We start from the raw sequence: 16,609 nt of genomic DNA on the forward strand, positions 1-16,609 counted from the left end.
CTGGGAGAGTATTGCCAAAGTCAAAGACGAGAGTATGTCAAATGTGCCCATAGAAAGCAGTTCCAGGTGAATAGCCATGGTCTTGTTTGATTTAGCAAAGAACTAAGGTCAGAACTATTACGAAAGTTCTCTAGAAAGTGAGGCAGGATGGGGGAAAAAAACCCTCATATGTGTACCAGAAACAGAGTGAAGTGTTTGAATCCAGAATTACTTGTGTGTAATTGTTCTTCCTTTGTCCAAATTCTCTCATTTTTGAACTGCTTGATTCAGTGGGTCAGTCCCAGGGAGGAATGTGGGCAGAATCTGTGCTAGTTTCCTTCCAGGGACTCAAGTTCTCAGTCCTGGTATCTGTCCCAGAATGAGAGCTCTGAATTTGTCACGGGACCATTGAGCCTTCCAGAACCTGTACCCTCTCCACTTCCTCTAACGCTCTCCCTGACTCCCTTAGGCTAAGTCAGGTCACCACTGGGCCCCGCACCACATCTCGCCATATCCCTGCCCTCTGTAAAAAAACTGCAAGTTCCTGTAGGGTTAATTCTGTGGTCTGGCTCAGAGGAGGCTTCAGGAATATTGTCTTTGGAGGATCTCAAATTCAGAGGGGCCATTGAAGATAATAGTCTCTAAAGACAACTTAATTTGATGGAATGTTATCCAGCCTATGATTCTGGACTCTATCTTTTTTGTATGGTTTTATTTCTCCAAACACTTGACCCATGATTACAAAGCCAGCCTCAGCTTTCCCACTCCACAGGGACCTGAGTAGAATTACTACTCTGTGGCTCACGCCTAGCCTTCTCTGAAGTCAGGTGCTCTGCCAAGGTGCCCTGTGCAATGAGATAAAACTCAATCTCTCTGCTATGCTCACCCTGGGCTCCTGCAGGATGTGAGTGTCAGGGCAGCCTGGAACAGCAACCAAGGGTGAGTACCCGGGGCCTCAACTTCCCAGATGGATGGCTACTACATCTCAGCCTCAGATGGCATTATCAATGGGAAAGTCTTCGATATAAAACAAAAAGAGGAGAAATACAAAATCAAGGACAATGAGAGAGAGTTAGTCCTATCCCAAGAAGAAGGGCTGAAGGAGAATGCCTTCAAAGGTCCTGGAGTTTATAGCTCAGATATAAATTGGAATCCCAGACCATATCTTTGGAGAGAGATGCCCCTCATAGAGTAAATGAGTGTATATGTGCACTTCTCTTCCATTCTCTTCAGAGTGCCATTCTCAGCACTGGTTCAGCATCTCATCTACCTTTTTTTGGAATTGCATTGATCCAAAGGCATTCCTGGTCATGTTCTTCCAGCTGGGAGGGCCCAAGGTGTCCCTCAGGTGGGGACTCTGTGAACCAAGTGGGGACACCTTGGCAGTCTTGCCTTTCCTCAGGTCACTTGTTTTTAATATTGTGTATCTTTCCTTTCATTCTGGCATCTCTGGGCCCACAGCCTTGCTAGTGGAGTTTTTCCAGGAAATATTCTGTCTTCTGCAAAAATGGAAGATCCAGTTATTTTTTTTTAAGTGGATCTGTAGTGTGACCTCTCTACAAGAAAGTAGACTATTTCTGCCAGTTTCTTACCACTCTTCCTATTTTCATCCATAAGCCATAATGTTGCTTGCATCCCTTATATCCATCCTGTTTTTATGAGTTAATGACTTTACATTTCACTTTCACTTAAATGAGATTTTCGAAAGAGTAGTGATAAATTTTTGTACAAATCTCCTAATTTGATTCTTTCCACTAATGTTACTTGTTATAGAGTTTTAATGTTACTATATAGAGAGTATGCTATTAATTTTATTAATATTTTACACACAAAAAATAAGTAATTAAAATTATAGAAAGGATAAAATGGATCTTTGTACACCTGTATGCAAATGCTATAATCATTAGCTCCTCACCACTCTTGTAGTTGTAAATGTTCCAATTACTTTGAAATTATGACACAAGTCACTGTGTCATTCTATAGATTTAAAATGTTTTCAGATATTATAACATTCAACCAATATTTATTCACATTTCCTTGATTATCCTGTGAAAGTATTTTTCTTTGTTCATTTTTCACTTTTTTACATTTGGTTTGCTCAAAACAAGATCCTAACAAAGTCCACACATCTCACTTGGTTGATAGGAGTCAGGTCTCTTTAAATCTATAGGTTTTTCCCTCTTCATTTTTAATTTTATTGTCATTAATTTGTGGAAGAAACTGGCATTTTGTCCTCTCAAATTTGTGGGGTTTGTAGTGTGTGTGTGTGTATGTGTGTGTGTGTGTGTGTGTGTGTGTGTGTTTATTGGTGCATATTATTTATACAGAATGGTGGGTTTCATTGTGGCATGTTTGTATATACATTATTTTTTTAATTTTATTTTTTATTTTTTTATTGGTTGTTCAAAACATTACAAAGCTCTTGACATATCATATTTCATACATTAGATTCAAGTGGGTTATGAACTCCCATTTTTACCCCAAATACAGATTGCAGAATCACTTCGGTTACACATTCACATGATGACATGATTCTATATTTAGAAGATCAAAAAATTCTACCAGAAAACTTCTAGCACTAATAAATGAGTTTAGCACAGTAGCAGGATATAAAATCAACACCCATAAATCAAATGCATTTCTATACATCAGTGATAAATCTTCTGAAAGAGAAATTAGGAAAACTATTCCATTTGCAATGACCTCAAAAAATAAAATAAAATATTTGGAAATAAATTTAACAAAAGAGATAAAAGACCTCTTCAATGAAAATTGCAGAACACTAAAGAAAGAAAATGAAGACGACCTTAGATGATAGAAAGATCTTCCTTGTTCTTGGACAGGCAGAATTAAGGTTGTCAAAATGGCCATACTACCAAAAGCATTTTACAGATTTAATGATGACAAAATTTCAACTAACTTGTTTGATTTTAAATACACATCCTTTTTTCCTTAGGTTAGTGTTTATTTCCCAATATATGATAAGAATATTTATATAAAGATTTCCTTAATTTTTCAGAAAAATCTTATTAAAAATTGAAATATATTGTCAATTTTTTATACTTAATTCTCTTCAGGAATATATGTTATATTTGTAATTCTACTCTATTCAATGTATCTCATGTTAACTTAAATATTATCATCATTTTAGTATTATTTTGTTTATCCTCAATCATATTCTCCATAAATCTTAGTGTTTTAACCAGTGTGTCATTTTGTAATAAAAATATTTCAACTTCATATTGAATCTTATAAATTATTTTCTTTAGCATACTATGTTAATCTTCATTTTCTCTCTTTATTATCAATTCAATTTTACCCTTTAATATAACACATTTTAATTTGGTACATGCTTTCTTTAATTTATTAGAAAAATTACATAGAGAAATTTCTTCTTTCTTTTAATAATGCTTTACCTCAAAAACTTACTTTGACGTATTGTTACCTTATTTTGTCTCTTTTAAGCTTTTTAAAAAAATGTCCATACAAATTCTATATTGGAAGTTCTTTGCTCCTTGCCCATCTTTCTGATTGGACAAACACAACTAGCAATTTTACTACATGTTTCTTAAAATTCTACTAATATATACACAATCTTCTATCCCATAGGCCCAGATGACCAAAGCTTGTCAACCTCTACATCATTCTGCTCCCATACTCCCCAAAAAAAAAAATGGGTCATTTTTACCATTCCTTCAGAGTAAGCTGATTACATTGTCCAGATTTGGCATTGAATGTAGACTTCAGTGATCATAATAAATCTTTAGCTCACAGATCTATAATTCTGTTTTTGGCATATTTTTAAATATGTGCTAAGATATGTAAGAGTGACTGTTTCCCTTGGGTTTTTTGTTTGTTTGTTTGTTTTGTTTTTTACTGACCTACCTTCAAGCTATTTTTTTATATTCTTCTTTACTTGATTCTTGTTTGAAATTTAAAAAGCAATCCAGGAAAAGAAAAATAAGTCCCTAATATCTACCCTTTGGGTGTCCACATATGTTTGCGGTTTATTTCCATGAAGTCACTACTTGCTATTCAAAATACAGTGTTATTCATTGGGCTCCTCAGAATTAGTTTGCATGTATGTAAAGCAAATGTTGCTTTGTTCAATTGTGGAGAGAACTGTATTCCACACAATGATGTGATACTTTGTAGTATTTGGGTTTATAGCATGCTTATAGGCATTTTTCTTTGAATGAAACTATACCTTATTTTTAATCTGCTTCATATCGGTCATACTTGCTATTCTGTTTGAACCCATGTCACCAGATATCAGAATTTATTTTGTCAATAACTTATTTTATCTCCTTACATTTCTTCCCAGATTGGAGAGGTCACATCTGTCTGGAGCCCTCAGCTGCCTTCCAAGGATGCTCCCTTCCCAGTCCTATGGAAATATCTCCTTCTTTCAGCCACCTGCTTTCCTCATGATTGGCATCCCAGGACTGGAGGACTTTCATGGTTGGATCTCCATCCCCTTCTCCTCCATGTACACTGTGGCACTCACTGGAAACTGCCTCATCCTCCTGGCTGTGAGAAGCACACCCAGCCTGCATCAGCCCATGTACTACTTCCTGTCCATGCTGGCTCTCACTGATGTGGGCCTCACCTTGTCCACACTGCCCACAACCCTGGCTGTGCTCTGGTTTGACCATCGGTTCATTGGTTTCAATGCATGTCTGGTCCAGATGTTCTTCCTGCACTCCTTTTCTGTAGTGGAGTCCTCAGTGCTCCTGGCCATGTCATTTGACCGCTTTGTAGCCATCTCCAACCCCTTGCGCTATGCAGCTGTCCTCACAAATAACATCATAATCAGGATTGGGATGGCCATTGTGGCTCGAGCCACTCTGTCCCTCTTCCCAGTTCCTTTCTTGCTAAAAAGACTAAACTTCTGCCCTGGCAAGATCCTTCTGTCCCACTCATTTTGTTTCCATGCAGATGTCATGAAAAGGGCCTGTGATGACATCACTGTCAACATCCTGTATGGGCTCTATGTGGTTCTGTCCACAGTGGGTGTGGACTCCTTGCTTATTGTCCTGTCCTACACCCTTATTCTTCATACAGTGATGGGGCTGGCCTCTCCCAAGGAGCGTGCCCGGGCCCTCAACACTTGTGTCTCTCATATCTTAGCCGTCCTGGTTTTCTACATCCCAGTCATAGGTGTGTCCATGATCCACCGTTTTGGGAGGCACCTGCCCCCCATTGTACATGCTCTTGTTGCCTATGTGTACCTGGTGGTGCCTCCTGTGCTCAACCCCATCATCTACAGTGTCAAGTCCAAGCCCATCCGGGGGGCCATGTTCAGGGTGTTGAGGAAGACAGGCCAGAGATGATGATGTAGGATGCTTACAGGACTTGGAGCCCTGTAAAGAAGTTGCTAATCCCATCCCACCCTCACCTCTGCAAAAAAATAAAAATGAAGCAGCCAACTCCTGGTTAGATCAAATTCTACCCATGACTTCATTATATGTACATGAGAGGGAAGGTGTCATATGGTGGTGAAAAATTATTATTGTTATTTTTTTGTTTGTGTGATGCAATGCTTTGGTCTAATCAGATATAAGAGGCACTATGATTTACAGGGTTATATGTGCTGGGGATCCAATTCAGGGATTTATACATTCCAGACAAGTGCTATACCACTGAGCTACCCTCCTAGCCCTGAAAAATTATTTTTATTATATTATTTATTTCACATGCATTTTTTGTGACAACTATTTTCTTGCCCCATGCTAGGTAAAAGAATCTCAAAAATGATTTCTTCAATATTTTGCCCCTCAAAAGCTCAAATCTGATTATACATCCAAAACATATATATGGGTACATGTTTAATACAGTGTAATAGACACAATGTTACAATACTAGGTAAGCACAAGAACAAGTTATTTAGTTCCTTCTATGATTAAATGGAAACAATTACAGCACCTATCTTATAGTGTTTGTGAGGATCATTTTATATTAAGTGACCTATAACATATAGTAAATATAAAGATATTCTATTCTTTTTATTGTATTCATTGTTCATTCATCAAAAAATACTTTATTTGGGCCTATTTAAGGTTCTGAGGCTTCATAAATGAGTAAGACACAATGTTTTTTGCTTTTGAGACTCACATAGTCCATTGGAGTAAAGAGAGAAATAAGTAAGGAACTACAATGACAAGATAATGGTACTGGGTGAGAACAGAAGAATGGGGCGGGGCAGACAGGAACATGGAGTTCAGAACTGTTCTGAAGGTTCTAATTCAACTTGAAACAACAATTAAAAAAAGGCATACTTTGCTGATGAAGGGATATGAAGTAGTATGGAGAAGCAGAGGAATGTAGAGGGAGAAGACATTGCAAATTGAGGAGTGAGTACCCTACCTGCATGGGTGGTTAAGTATAAAGAGAAAAGACAGTGAGGTGGCAGAGGGTGAGGCTGGAGTGGAAGGCCAGACTGGCTCAAGGAGAGCTTTCTCAGGCTGTGCCAAGAGAGTTGGATCTGTTCTTAAACATGAGCTACAGTCTGGCTTCATTGGTCAGATCCCATCTGAAAGGCAAATGGGATCCCAAAAGAATACTTGTTCTTTTAAAAAGCAGTTACTATCATCTGCTCTGTATTCTAATGATTATAAATTTGTAACCACTTCCAAATAAGAGATTTTTTTTCCTCTTTTATGTCTACATACCTCCAAGTTATATCTTATTTGGGCTTGATAAAGACTCCACACAATGTCTTTGTCTACCACAGATAAAACTGGAGCTATGGTTTTACCAGACTATATAATACTAACACCAAAACTGCTTGTACCACAGACTTTATCTGCTATACAGCCTTCTCTTGTTCTCAACCCTTTAAAAACTAACAAAGAAAAAAACGAGAGAGAGAGAGAGAGAGAGAGAGAGAGAGAGAGAGAGAAATGAATTATGGTAGATGAGGTAGATAGAGAGGAGGGGAGAGGAGGGGAGGGGAGGAGGGATAGGAAGGGGATAGGAAGGGCAGCAGAATACAGCAGACACTAGTATGGCAGTATGTATAAACGTGGCTGTATAACCAATGTGATCCTGCAATCTGTACACATGGAAAAATAAGAATTCATACCCCATTTGAAACAAATGTATGATATATGATATGTCAAGATCAATGTAATGTTTTGAGCAACTAATAAATTTCTGATGTTTAAAAGAAACTAACCTGATTACCTGATAAATGAATCCCAGAATTATTTCTAAGTGCATTACATGCTATCTTTGAAATCCAAAGAAAACTATCAAGGGCTAAGCCTCTTTTTTTTCTTTCATTTTCTTTTCTTGCAGTACTCCAGGTGTACAAAACTGAGAATGTAGTTCTACCACTGAACTACATTCTCAGTTTTGTTGTTGTTGTTTTGCTTTGTTTTGTTTGGGTTTTCTTGTTTGTTTGTTTGTTGTTGTTTGGTTGGTTGGTTGGTTTTTGTTTTATACTTTTTATTTTGAGATAGGGGTTTGCTAAGTTGCCCAGGCTGACCTCAAACTTATGATTTTCCTGCCTCAGCCTCCTGAGTAGCTGGGTTTAAAGGTATGTGCCAGTGCCTCCTCCCTGGCCTCTTTCCTGGTGGTAAGAAGTATAAGGAGTAATAACCTCCCCTAACTCTAAAGAAGGTGCACCACCAGGACAAAGACCACTGAACCCATAAGAACTTCACTAATGTGACAAGCTGCTGAATTTTTGAGGAGTTCATCAAAACAGTGTCTTACTGGGACATTTAGACATTTGCTACTTGGTGATTTCTGATACCTTGTTCAGCAATCTTCCTGTCCATATTGATATATAATGTTTCTTTGGGTTTTGAAGCTCTTTTGGTGCATCGTGTTTTTTCCATCTATGACATATCCATTATTTCCTTCCTCAGACTCCTATTGAATCTTTATTGTTAGTCCTATGCAGTCTGATTTCAGGGTTAGCTAAGTCTGCCTTCTTCCAGTAAATAGAAAGATATACTTTCTAAAACCAAGGTAAGAAGTTAATTGGGCCACCAAAGAATCAAAACCTGCAGGAATTGTGTCTTGGAGAAAGCTGGGCTAGACAGTTCTGATTGCTCTCATTTCTAATACCTCTCAGCTTTCTTTTCTCCTCACTGCTCCCTCAAGCCACCTTACCCTCTCCTCAAATATTGCCATCCCAAGAGTAAAGCTGAGCAGAGAGCAATTTCTCTGTGACCTAAAGCCTGTTTTCCCTGGAGACTGGATGCATTTTCCTGTTGCAGAATAAAATAGCATCTTAGCTGTCCGGGGTTCCTTGGCCTCTATAGATGTGATACAACAGAACAGCTTAGACCAGCAGCTAGGGTAAGTAATCCCAGCCCACACTTAGGCTGTTCTCTACTTTCCAGATTGCTGGAGGGATCCTCTTCCCTTCCCTCAAAAGAATAGCCAAAGGAAAAGAAAAGCCAAAAAGCAGAAATATCAGGGAAATAAAGAGACCTAAGTATTGAATATCTCCAGTTAGCAGTTACATTCTTTGCATAAGAGAAAAATAAAAAATACCAAGAAGACTAGCTCCCATTCTGTGGCCCATGGATAAAGTAGCTCAGGCAAGTGCTCAGAAGCCCTGACAATGCTTCAAAGCAAGATACCTATGTTGATGACCCAAAGTAGTTAGACTGAGGGGCTACTCAAAGTCTATATACATGGACTTGTATTCTAGAAAAAATATAATTGTTCATGATTGGCAACACATAAGTATGGTCCATAGATTTCTCCAGTGATTTTTTTATGCTTTCATTTAAATGATTCAATTTTTGATAGGTGTTGTGTATTAATTAAAGCTCTCCAGAAAAACAGAACCAATAAATGGTGTGGAGAGAGGGGTTGAATGGGCTTTTATGAATTGGCTTGTGCAGCTGTGTGGGCTGACATCTTAAATATGTTGGGCAGGCTAGAAACTCAGGGAAGAGTTGATGTTACAGTCTGGAGTCTGAAAGCAATTTGGAGCAGAATTTCCCTCAAATGATTAGATGAGGTGAACCCACATTAGAGAGAGTAATTGCCTGTATGATAATCACATATTTTTTCATATTCTTCAATGTGTTTTATTTAACCCAAACAAGTAAATTATTCATCTGAAGAATACAGAATTTTTCACTTCCTCTTCATCCTCTTCATCCATCCACAAATATTTACAAGTCATAACATTGGGAAAAGAGGTATGTGTGATTCTGCATATGTCCAGTGGCTTCTGGACAAAGTTGCCATGAATAAAAATAGCAAGACTTATTTGAAGAAGTTAATTATTTGGCATTAATGATGTTTTCAAGTCCATCCATAGTTCTTTCATTTGCAATTGTCAATAATTATGAAATATTTCTAAGTTGAGTTGTATGATTCTGTAGGAATTCAATAGTTCAAACAAGGTCTATAATTGTCCACTCTATGTCTTCCAATTATGTTCAAATACTATTGTGATTTTTTTAATTAAATTAATTTTTTGAAATTAAATTCACATCCTAATTATGTGAATTCTATATAGAGACATGGAAAATTATACAATTATTTTTCACTTTAAACAAATATGACCTATTTCAACTACCTCACCTTAATCATGGGACCCTGTTTCTTTCTGATTATCTTAAACATACACACATCATGTAGACTCTGTATAGTCAAACTAATGGGAACAGTAGCCTTAACTCATTGACTTGAGCTGAATTATTGAAGAAAAGCATACTATTTGCTTGAAATTGTCATGTTAGTATTTTGAATAATATGATAAATTTGTGCCAATTGGTGTGATAGAGTAATGATATCATTGTATATAATATATCTCTATATAATATTAAATTAGTAGAATTAGATCTGATCATTCTATATACATGAATATGCAGTGAAGGTGAGAATGATAATGTGAAAAAAGTTTTTTGTATGCTATTTGGAAATGAGGTATTTCTCTCTCTTTCTCAGCTATTAATCTGTCAGATCCTACATGTCATCTAATTTCAATTTAGGATAAAGAGAACATAAAGAAAATATTTTGAAGTTGAATTAGTTATTGAATATTCTGGAAAGAGAAACTCAGTTTTCTTTAGTTTTGTTTGCAGTTGTGCCTTTCTTCATTCTAATTATCTCCCAATTCTGTAACTCAGTCTCATAGTATGGGTCCAATTTGTGAAATTAGTAAAAAATGATAACAGATCATATCTGTTGTTAATGATAAAAATGTCATACCACTAAATCAATTGTGATGTTGAACTTCTTCAGGATTTGAGAACAGATCTAAAAGACAAAGAACAAAGATAGTGAGAAGATAAAATGGTTCCCACTGCTCATACCAAAGTCAGAAATTGAGTGGCTTCTATTAGCTTTCAGTTTAACTAGGGGTACAACAAGAGAGATATTGAGACATATTTTTTAACAATTTAGGGACAGAACATACACAGGTAGGGAAATAAATGACCAAACCAAAAGACACCAATCATTTGAGAGGCAGAAATGTATTCAGGTTAAGGACACAGGTACTGGAAGCACTTTGCCTGGCTTTGAATCCTGCCTCTAAAACCTGACCACTTGGAACCTTGAGCAAGCTACTTGGCTGCATTTGTATCTCAGTTGCATTCATATAAAACGGATAAAAATAAAGTACTTAACTCACAGAGTTGTTGTTACATTTAAATAAATTAATACTTTATTTTATAGACTATGAGGGGGTTTTTTGTTTGGTTGGTTGGTTTTTGGTACCAGGGATTGAACCCAGAGGTGATCGATCACTGAGCCACATCCCAAGCTCTTTTTTATTTTTTATTTTGAGACCTAGACTATAACATTTGATGAATCAAACAAACTATGCCAAATAATGGATAACTTCCTGTAGATTTTCATACTAATCCCAATTTCAGATGATAAGCATCTGGCAAATTTTGTATGCATATAATAGACAAGCAATTATTATTTTTAATATTCAGGTAATGAATACATACAAATATATGCTTGGCAAATTCCATATGCATATATTAAATGTTAGTTATTATTTGTAACAAGTAATAAATATACTAAGATGATCCATAATCTGTATTTGTATTGTTGTGCTCTATATGTATAATAAGAATTGTAACACCTTCTGCTGTCATATATAAATAAAAAATAAAAAACGAAGGACAGGGCCTTATTTAACTTTTATTGCAGAACAATTCCTTTACCCACCAGGAAAGGTTCTACCCTCCATCAGTGTGTGGCTTTGGGAAGGATAAATGGGGAACATTGAACAAGTGTGGCCCTTCCTGACTACCACTCCACATATCAGTGAAATACAAAATATCATTACCAGACAAAATATTTACCTTCCAAACTATTCTGTTTTATGGATGAACACAATTGTTCCTTCTACAGAAGCTAAAAAATGGAGACAATATGATAATCACATATTTAAAAAGACCTTCACAACAACATCTAGACTGGTGTTTGACCAAAAGCTGGGTAGCATCACTTAGCCAAATTGACGCAAAATCAATCATCATCTGTACCATATGTTGTTATGCAGAGCTTTATCAATAAGAATCAGACATACTAGTTTTAGAAAATTCAAACTGTTGAGAAGAAAGAGAAATCACAAATTATTGAGAAAATGTATATGCAGCGTTTTCTAAAGTCATGAACTGATGAACAGAAGGAAAAAAATGCTCATAGGTTTGTGTCAAACAGAAAAGGAAATGGATAAATGAATGAATGAGCAAAGAAATCTTAGGAGGAAGAGATTCAGAAGATAAAATTAAGAGCTAAGTGAAGATGTAGGAAAGTAAAATAGAATTGTATTTTAGGAACACAGGATATTGCAATCACCAAATGCCAGGGTTTGAAAGAAAAGCCTAGTTCTATTTTTACAGATAAGGAAATTGAGAACCATAAGGAGAAAATGATCCTGGCACCTAGCACCATATGCAACAAACAGTGCAGTTCATTTGAAAAAAAAACAAGGTAATTTTTGTCAAAAAGAACCAAGATTGAATTGCCCTTCCAATTCAATAAGACATTTGATTCCCTAGATTTGACATCTTTGTCTTTATGTACAAATAAAGAAAGTTATATCTTGTATCTACCATACAGTGCTGTATTGGAGCATTGAAGTTATTGTAGCAGTTATGTAGCACATGTGTAGCACATTAAAATTACTGAAAAGAAAGTAGCATCACTGAATTTATTGTTCCTCAAAGCTTAACTGGATTCTTAATATATATATCCACCATAACAATGTTACAATAGAGTACTGAATCAGCAGCCTCTTCTCTCTCAACATTGTAAAAAGTGTTGAATTTCATTTCTTCTGCTTCATACTGTCTGTTAGTGTTTCTCAACCATAGTGAGACATGGAGAGAAAGCCTCAGGGATTCTTCAGCTGTGGTCAGCCCAAATATCCCAGTTCCAGAGTTGTGCAAAGAAATGCATGCAAGTGCCAGAGCTGAGCTCCAACTTAAGACACTGATGGCCTGGCATAGAAATTGATGCTAAAAATTATAACAGTAAAGCAACTGCTTAAGAAACTGAGAGAAACAATGAAATTATGAGCAGTTTACTTAGGGATTGAACAAGGGGAAGGAGAGCATAGGTGCAAGGCATATAGGTCAGAGAAAATGAATTGCTAAGAAGATGTCCATCAGCCTTAACCCTACGCAGATAATCTGACAGCAAGCTGTAAGGATGCTCTTTTAATTGGTTCTTTTTAGTTATGCATGACAGTAGAATTCATCTTGGCATAATGATAAAAGCAGGGAATATATCATGTCTATTTCAGACCCCAGTACCTCTCCTTCCCTTTCCCTTTCCCCACCCTCTGCACCCTTCCTTCTATTGATCTTTCTGCCATTTACCTATAGTTGTTTTTTAATTAATTTCTTGTGGATGTACTTGATGGTGAAATTCACCTTGGTGTATTCATGTATGTACATTGGAAAGTTCTGTCAGATTCATTCCACTGTCTTTCCTTTCTCCTTCCTGCCTCCCTTCCTTTCAATCCCCATTGTTACTCCACTGAACTTCTATCCCTCCCCCTTATTTTGGATTAGCTTCCACATATACTTGAAAACATTCAACCTTTCGTGATAATCTCCAGATCCATCCATTTACCAACAAATGTCATAATGTCATTTTTCTTTATGGCTGAGTAATACTCCATTGCGTATATATACCAAAATTTTTTTATGTAAGGATGCATCCCCACTAGGCATCTCAGAGTAGGGTATAGATCCATCAAATACTTGAGATGCCTTGTTCCTTGATAAAAGTCCATTTTTTCAGAAAATTAACTAAGCCCATTTTTGGAAATTTCTTCTGTCTGAAATCACCTATCAATTTAACATATGTCACATTCATCCCAAGTGTATAATAACTCATGATCTTCAGAGATAGGGCCTCATTTCCTCTCATCTTCCAAGCCAGTGCTGAACCTAGTATTTAAAACCTAGGGACTCACAATTTATCCTGACTTCCTTTTCCTTCAGGTGTTTATAGGTTTGGTTATTCGTTCTATTATTTATTCATTCAAACAAGCAAATGTTGACTGAGAATTTCCTTTGTTCCAGGTACAGCACTATACAAGAATTATGTGTTAGCAAACAAAACCATATGGTTGCTGTGTTCATGGATCTTACAATCTAATGTGAGAGAAGTAGAAAAACATTACAGAAAGAAATAATCATAAAATTAAAAATGAACTGAGTAGTATAAAGGAAATTAAGAATACTTAGTGAACATAATAAATGGGTGTATAGCTCAGAGCATCTACTTGGTGTTACCTAAGTGGCTCTGAGAAGACAATGTTTAAGATCTAAAAGAATGAGGAGCCAGCTACATCAAAAGCAAGAGGTGAGTAGAGATAGCACAAAATTCCAAACTGAAGTAATTTGGCCTTTACAAAAAACTGAAATAAGCCATGCTGACATGGCTAAAGATTATTGAGCAGGAGATAGTCTAGCTTACAATGAGAGTGGAGACTAGGCAGGCCCTAGATCATTGGAGTGTATGGGTCACATCCTAAGCATTTTGCTAGAGAGCACAAGGGAACCCTTGAAAGACTTAAAGTAGAGGAGTAACACAGACAAGTGTTTCCTTGAATCTTAGTTACATCATCCCTGAAGTAGGAATAATAATCTTTCAGGTCTACATTTAAGAATAATTGTGAGGATTAAATGAATTATATGCAATGAAAGAACTTGAGAAATACAAAGTGTTAGTACAATTTAAAAAATCATGTTTGGGGTGTTTTGCACTTCAGGAGATTTTTCTCTTACTTTGTACCATCAGAAGAGGCCATCATCAGAGGAAAGAATATTAAATTTGGAACCAGACACACATATTCAAACTCCAAGACTATAACACATGAGTCACTCACCATTGGTCAGTCACTACAGCCTTATATCATAAAAAAAAAATCTGCCTTACAGAAAGTCTCTGTTGATTCTGAGTATGAAGAAATTTGGCCCAAAATGTTTAATCACAAATCATATAACTTATTACATATCAAAAGTGTATTATAGAAAAATCAAGGGCAAGATAAACAGATGATCTCAGGAATAACTGACTTTAGAAAAAGCAACCTCTCATTCTCTCAGATTCTGCTTATACCCTGCATGAATTCTTACCCTTCCTCATTCCTCTCTACTGATTTGAATCAATTGTCTTTGTCTCTTTCCAAACAGGCATTCTTCATTTCCATCTATGCATGTGAAAATAACGCATCCTCAATTTGAGCAAAAAGTACATACCAACTACATTCTCTGAACTCTAGTCACTATTTCCTGGCAGACTGAATCTCACCCCACCAGTTCATACCCAGTGTCAACCTTAGAGATAATAATCGTTGCAAAATAAGATTTTGGAAATAGCATTGACATGGCTATGAGGGCCCAATCCTGTGTTTGGAAGGAGCCAGATCTTCATAAGATCAGATAGTCTACGAGGATTTGAATCATTATCATTATTATGCTTTCTTACACATATCAGTAATGGTAGAACCAGCTCTGAAGCTTGATTTTTTTAAACTTTAGATTTAGCACTAGCTTGTTCTTTTTTGTCATCTAAGATCATCTCAGTGTCTATTCAGATTGGAGAGGTCACAATTCTAAGGAGCCCTCAGCTGCATTCTAAGGATGCTCCCTTCCCAGTCCTATGGCAACATCTCCTTCTTTCAGCCACCTGCTTTCCTCATGATTGGCATCCCAGGACTGGAGGACTTTCATGGTTGGATCTCCATCCCCTTCTCCTCCATGTACACTGTGGCACTCACTGGAAACTGCCTCATCCTCCTGGCTGTGAGAAGCACACCCAGCCTGCATCAGCCCATGTACTACTTCCTGTCCATGCTGGCTCTCACTGATGTGGGCCTCACCTTGTCCACACTGCCCACAACCCTGGCTGTGCTCTGGTTTGACCATCGGTTCATTGGTTTCAATGCATGTCTGGTCCAGATGTTCTTCCTGCACTCCTTTTCTGTAGTGGAGTCCTCAGTGCTCCTGGCCATGTCATTTGACCGCTTTGTAGCCATCTCTAACCCCTTGCGCTATGCAGCTATCCTCACAAATAATGTCATCATCAGGATTGGGATGGCCATTGTGGCTCGAGCCACTCTGTCCCTCTTCCCAGGCCCCTTCTTGCTAAAAAGACTAAACTACTGCCCTGGCAAGATCCTTCTGTCCCACTCATTTTGTTTCCATGCAGATGTCATGAAAAGGGCCTGTGATGACATCACTGTCAACATCCTGTATGGGCTCTATGTGGTTCTGTCCACAGTGGGTGTGGACTCCTTGCTTATTGTCCTGTCCTACACCCTTATTCTTCATACAGTGATGGGGCTGGCCTCTCCCAAGGAGCGTGCCCGGGCCCTCAACACTTGTGTCTCTCATATCTTAGCCGTCCTGGTTTTCTACATCCCAGTCATAGGTGTGTCCATGATCCACCGTTTTGGGAGGCACCTGCCCCCCATTGTACATGCTCTTGTTGCCTATGTGTACCTGGTGGTGCCTCCTGTGCTCAACCCCATCATCTACAGTGTCAAGTCCAAGCCCATCCGGGGGGCCATGCTCAGGGTTCTGAGAAAGAAAGACAAAGGGTGATAAAACTTAAGATATAATAGATTTTTTTGTTAAATGAGAAAATCTTTGCAAGCTACTCTTCCAACAGAGGATTAACTTCTAAAATATATTTTTTAAAAAAACTCAAAATACTCAGCACACATCCACATACCAAATAACTCATTCAATTCCTGGGCAAATGAAATAAACAGATACTTTTCATAAAGAAGTGCAAATGGCCAAGAATTACATGAAAATAAATGTTGAACCTCTTTAGTCATTAGGGAAACAGGAATCAAAACTATACTGAGGTTCCATCTCATTCTATCAGAATGGTAATCATCAAGAACACAAATAGCCAGAAGCACTGTTGTGGATGTGGGAGCAGGGAAGGAACCCTTACACCGTTTTGTTGGGCATGTAAATTAGTATAGCCACTGTAGAAATCAGTATGGAAGTTCCTCAAAAAAACTAAAAATAGAACTACCATATGATCCAGCTATCGCATTTCCCCACATTTATCTAAATAATTAAAGACAGCAGATTCATGCATGTTCATGTTTATAGTAGCACAATTCACAATAGCAAGTTATATAACTAACCTATGCATCAGT

The 16,609-nt window shown here is 37.3% G+C and overlaps 2 protein-coding genes across 2 annotated transcripts; both read left to right on the forward strand.

Moving 5' to 3' along the window:
• Nucleotides 1-4,349: 4,349 nt before the first annotated feature.
• LOC113191269 (olfactory receptor 51I2-like) lies at nt 4,350-5,312 on the forward strand. The gene has a single exon (XM_026400942.2). The coding sequence runs from the start codon at nt 4,350-4,352 to the stop codon at nt 5,310-5,312; it is 963 nt and encodes a 320-aa protein (XP_026256727.2).
• Nucleotides 5,313-15,074: 9,762 nt separating this feature from the next.
• LOC144254454 (olfactory receptor 51I2-like) lies at nt 15,075-16,037 on the forward strand. The gene has a single exon (XM_077797611.1). It carries the CDS (start codon nt 15,075-15,077, stop codon nt 16,035-16,037), a length of 963 nt encoding a protein of 320 aa, XP_077653737.1.
• Nucleotides 16,038-16,609: the final 572 nt, after the last annotated feature.

This window comes from Urocitellus parryii, chromosome 4, assembly GCF_045843805.1.
Source record: "Urocitellus parryii isolate mUroPar1 chromosome 4, mUroPar1.hap1, whole genome shotgun sequence".
NCBI lineage: Eukaryota > Metazoa > Chordata > Mammalia > Rodentia > Sciuridae > Urocitellus > Urocitellus parryii.

What these genes read in the sequence shown, in the direction of transcription:
- LOC113191269 (XM_026400942.2), top strand. Translation starts at nt 4,350, where the DNA reads ATGCTCCCTTCCCAGTCCTATGGAAATATCTCCTTCTTTCAGCCACCT.
- LOC144254454 (XM_077797611.1), top strand. Translation starts at nt 15,075, where the DNA reads ATGCTCCCTTCCCAGTCCTATGGCAACATCTCCTTCTTTCAGCCACCT.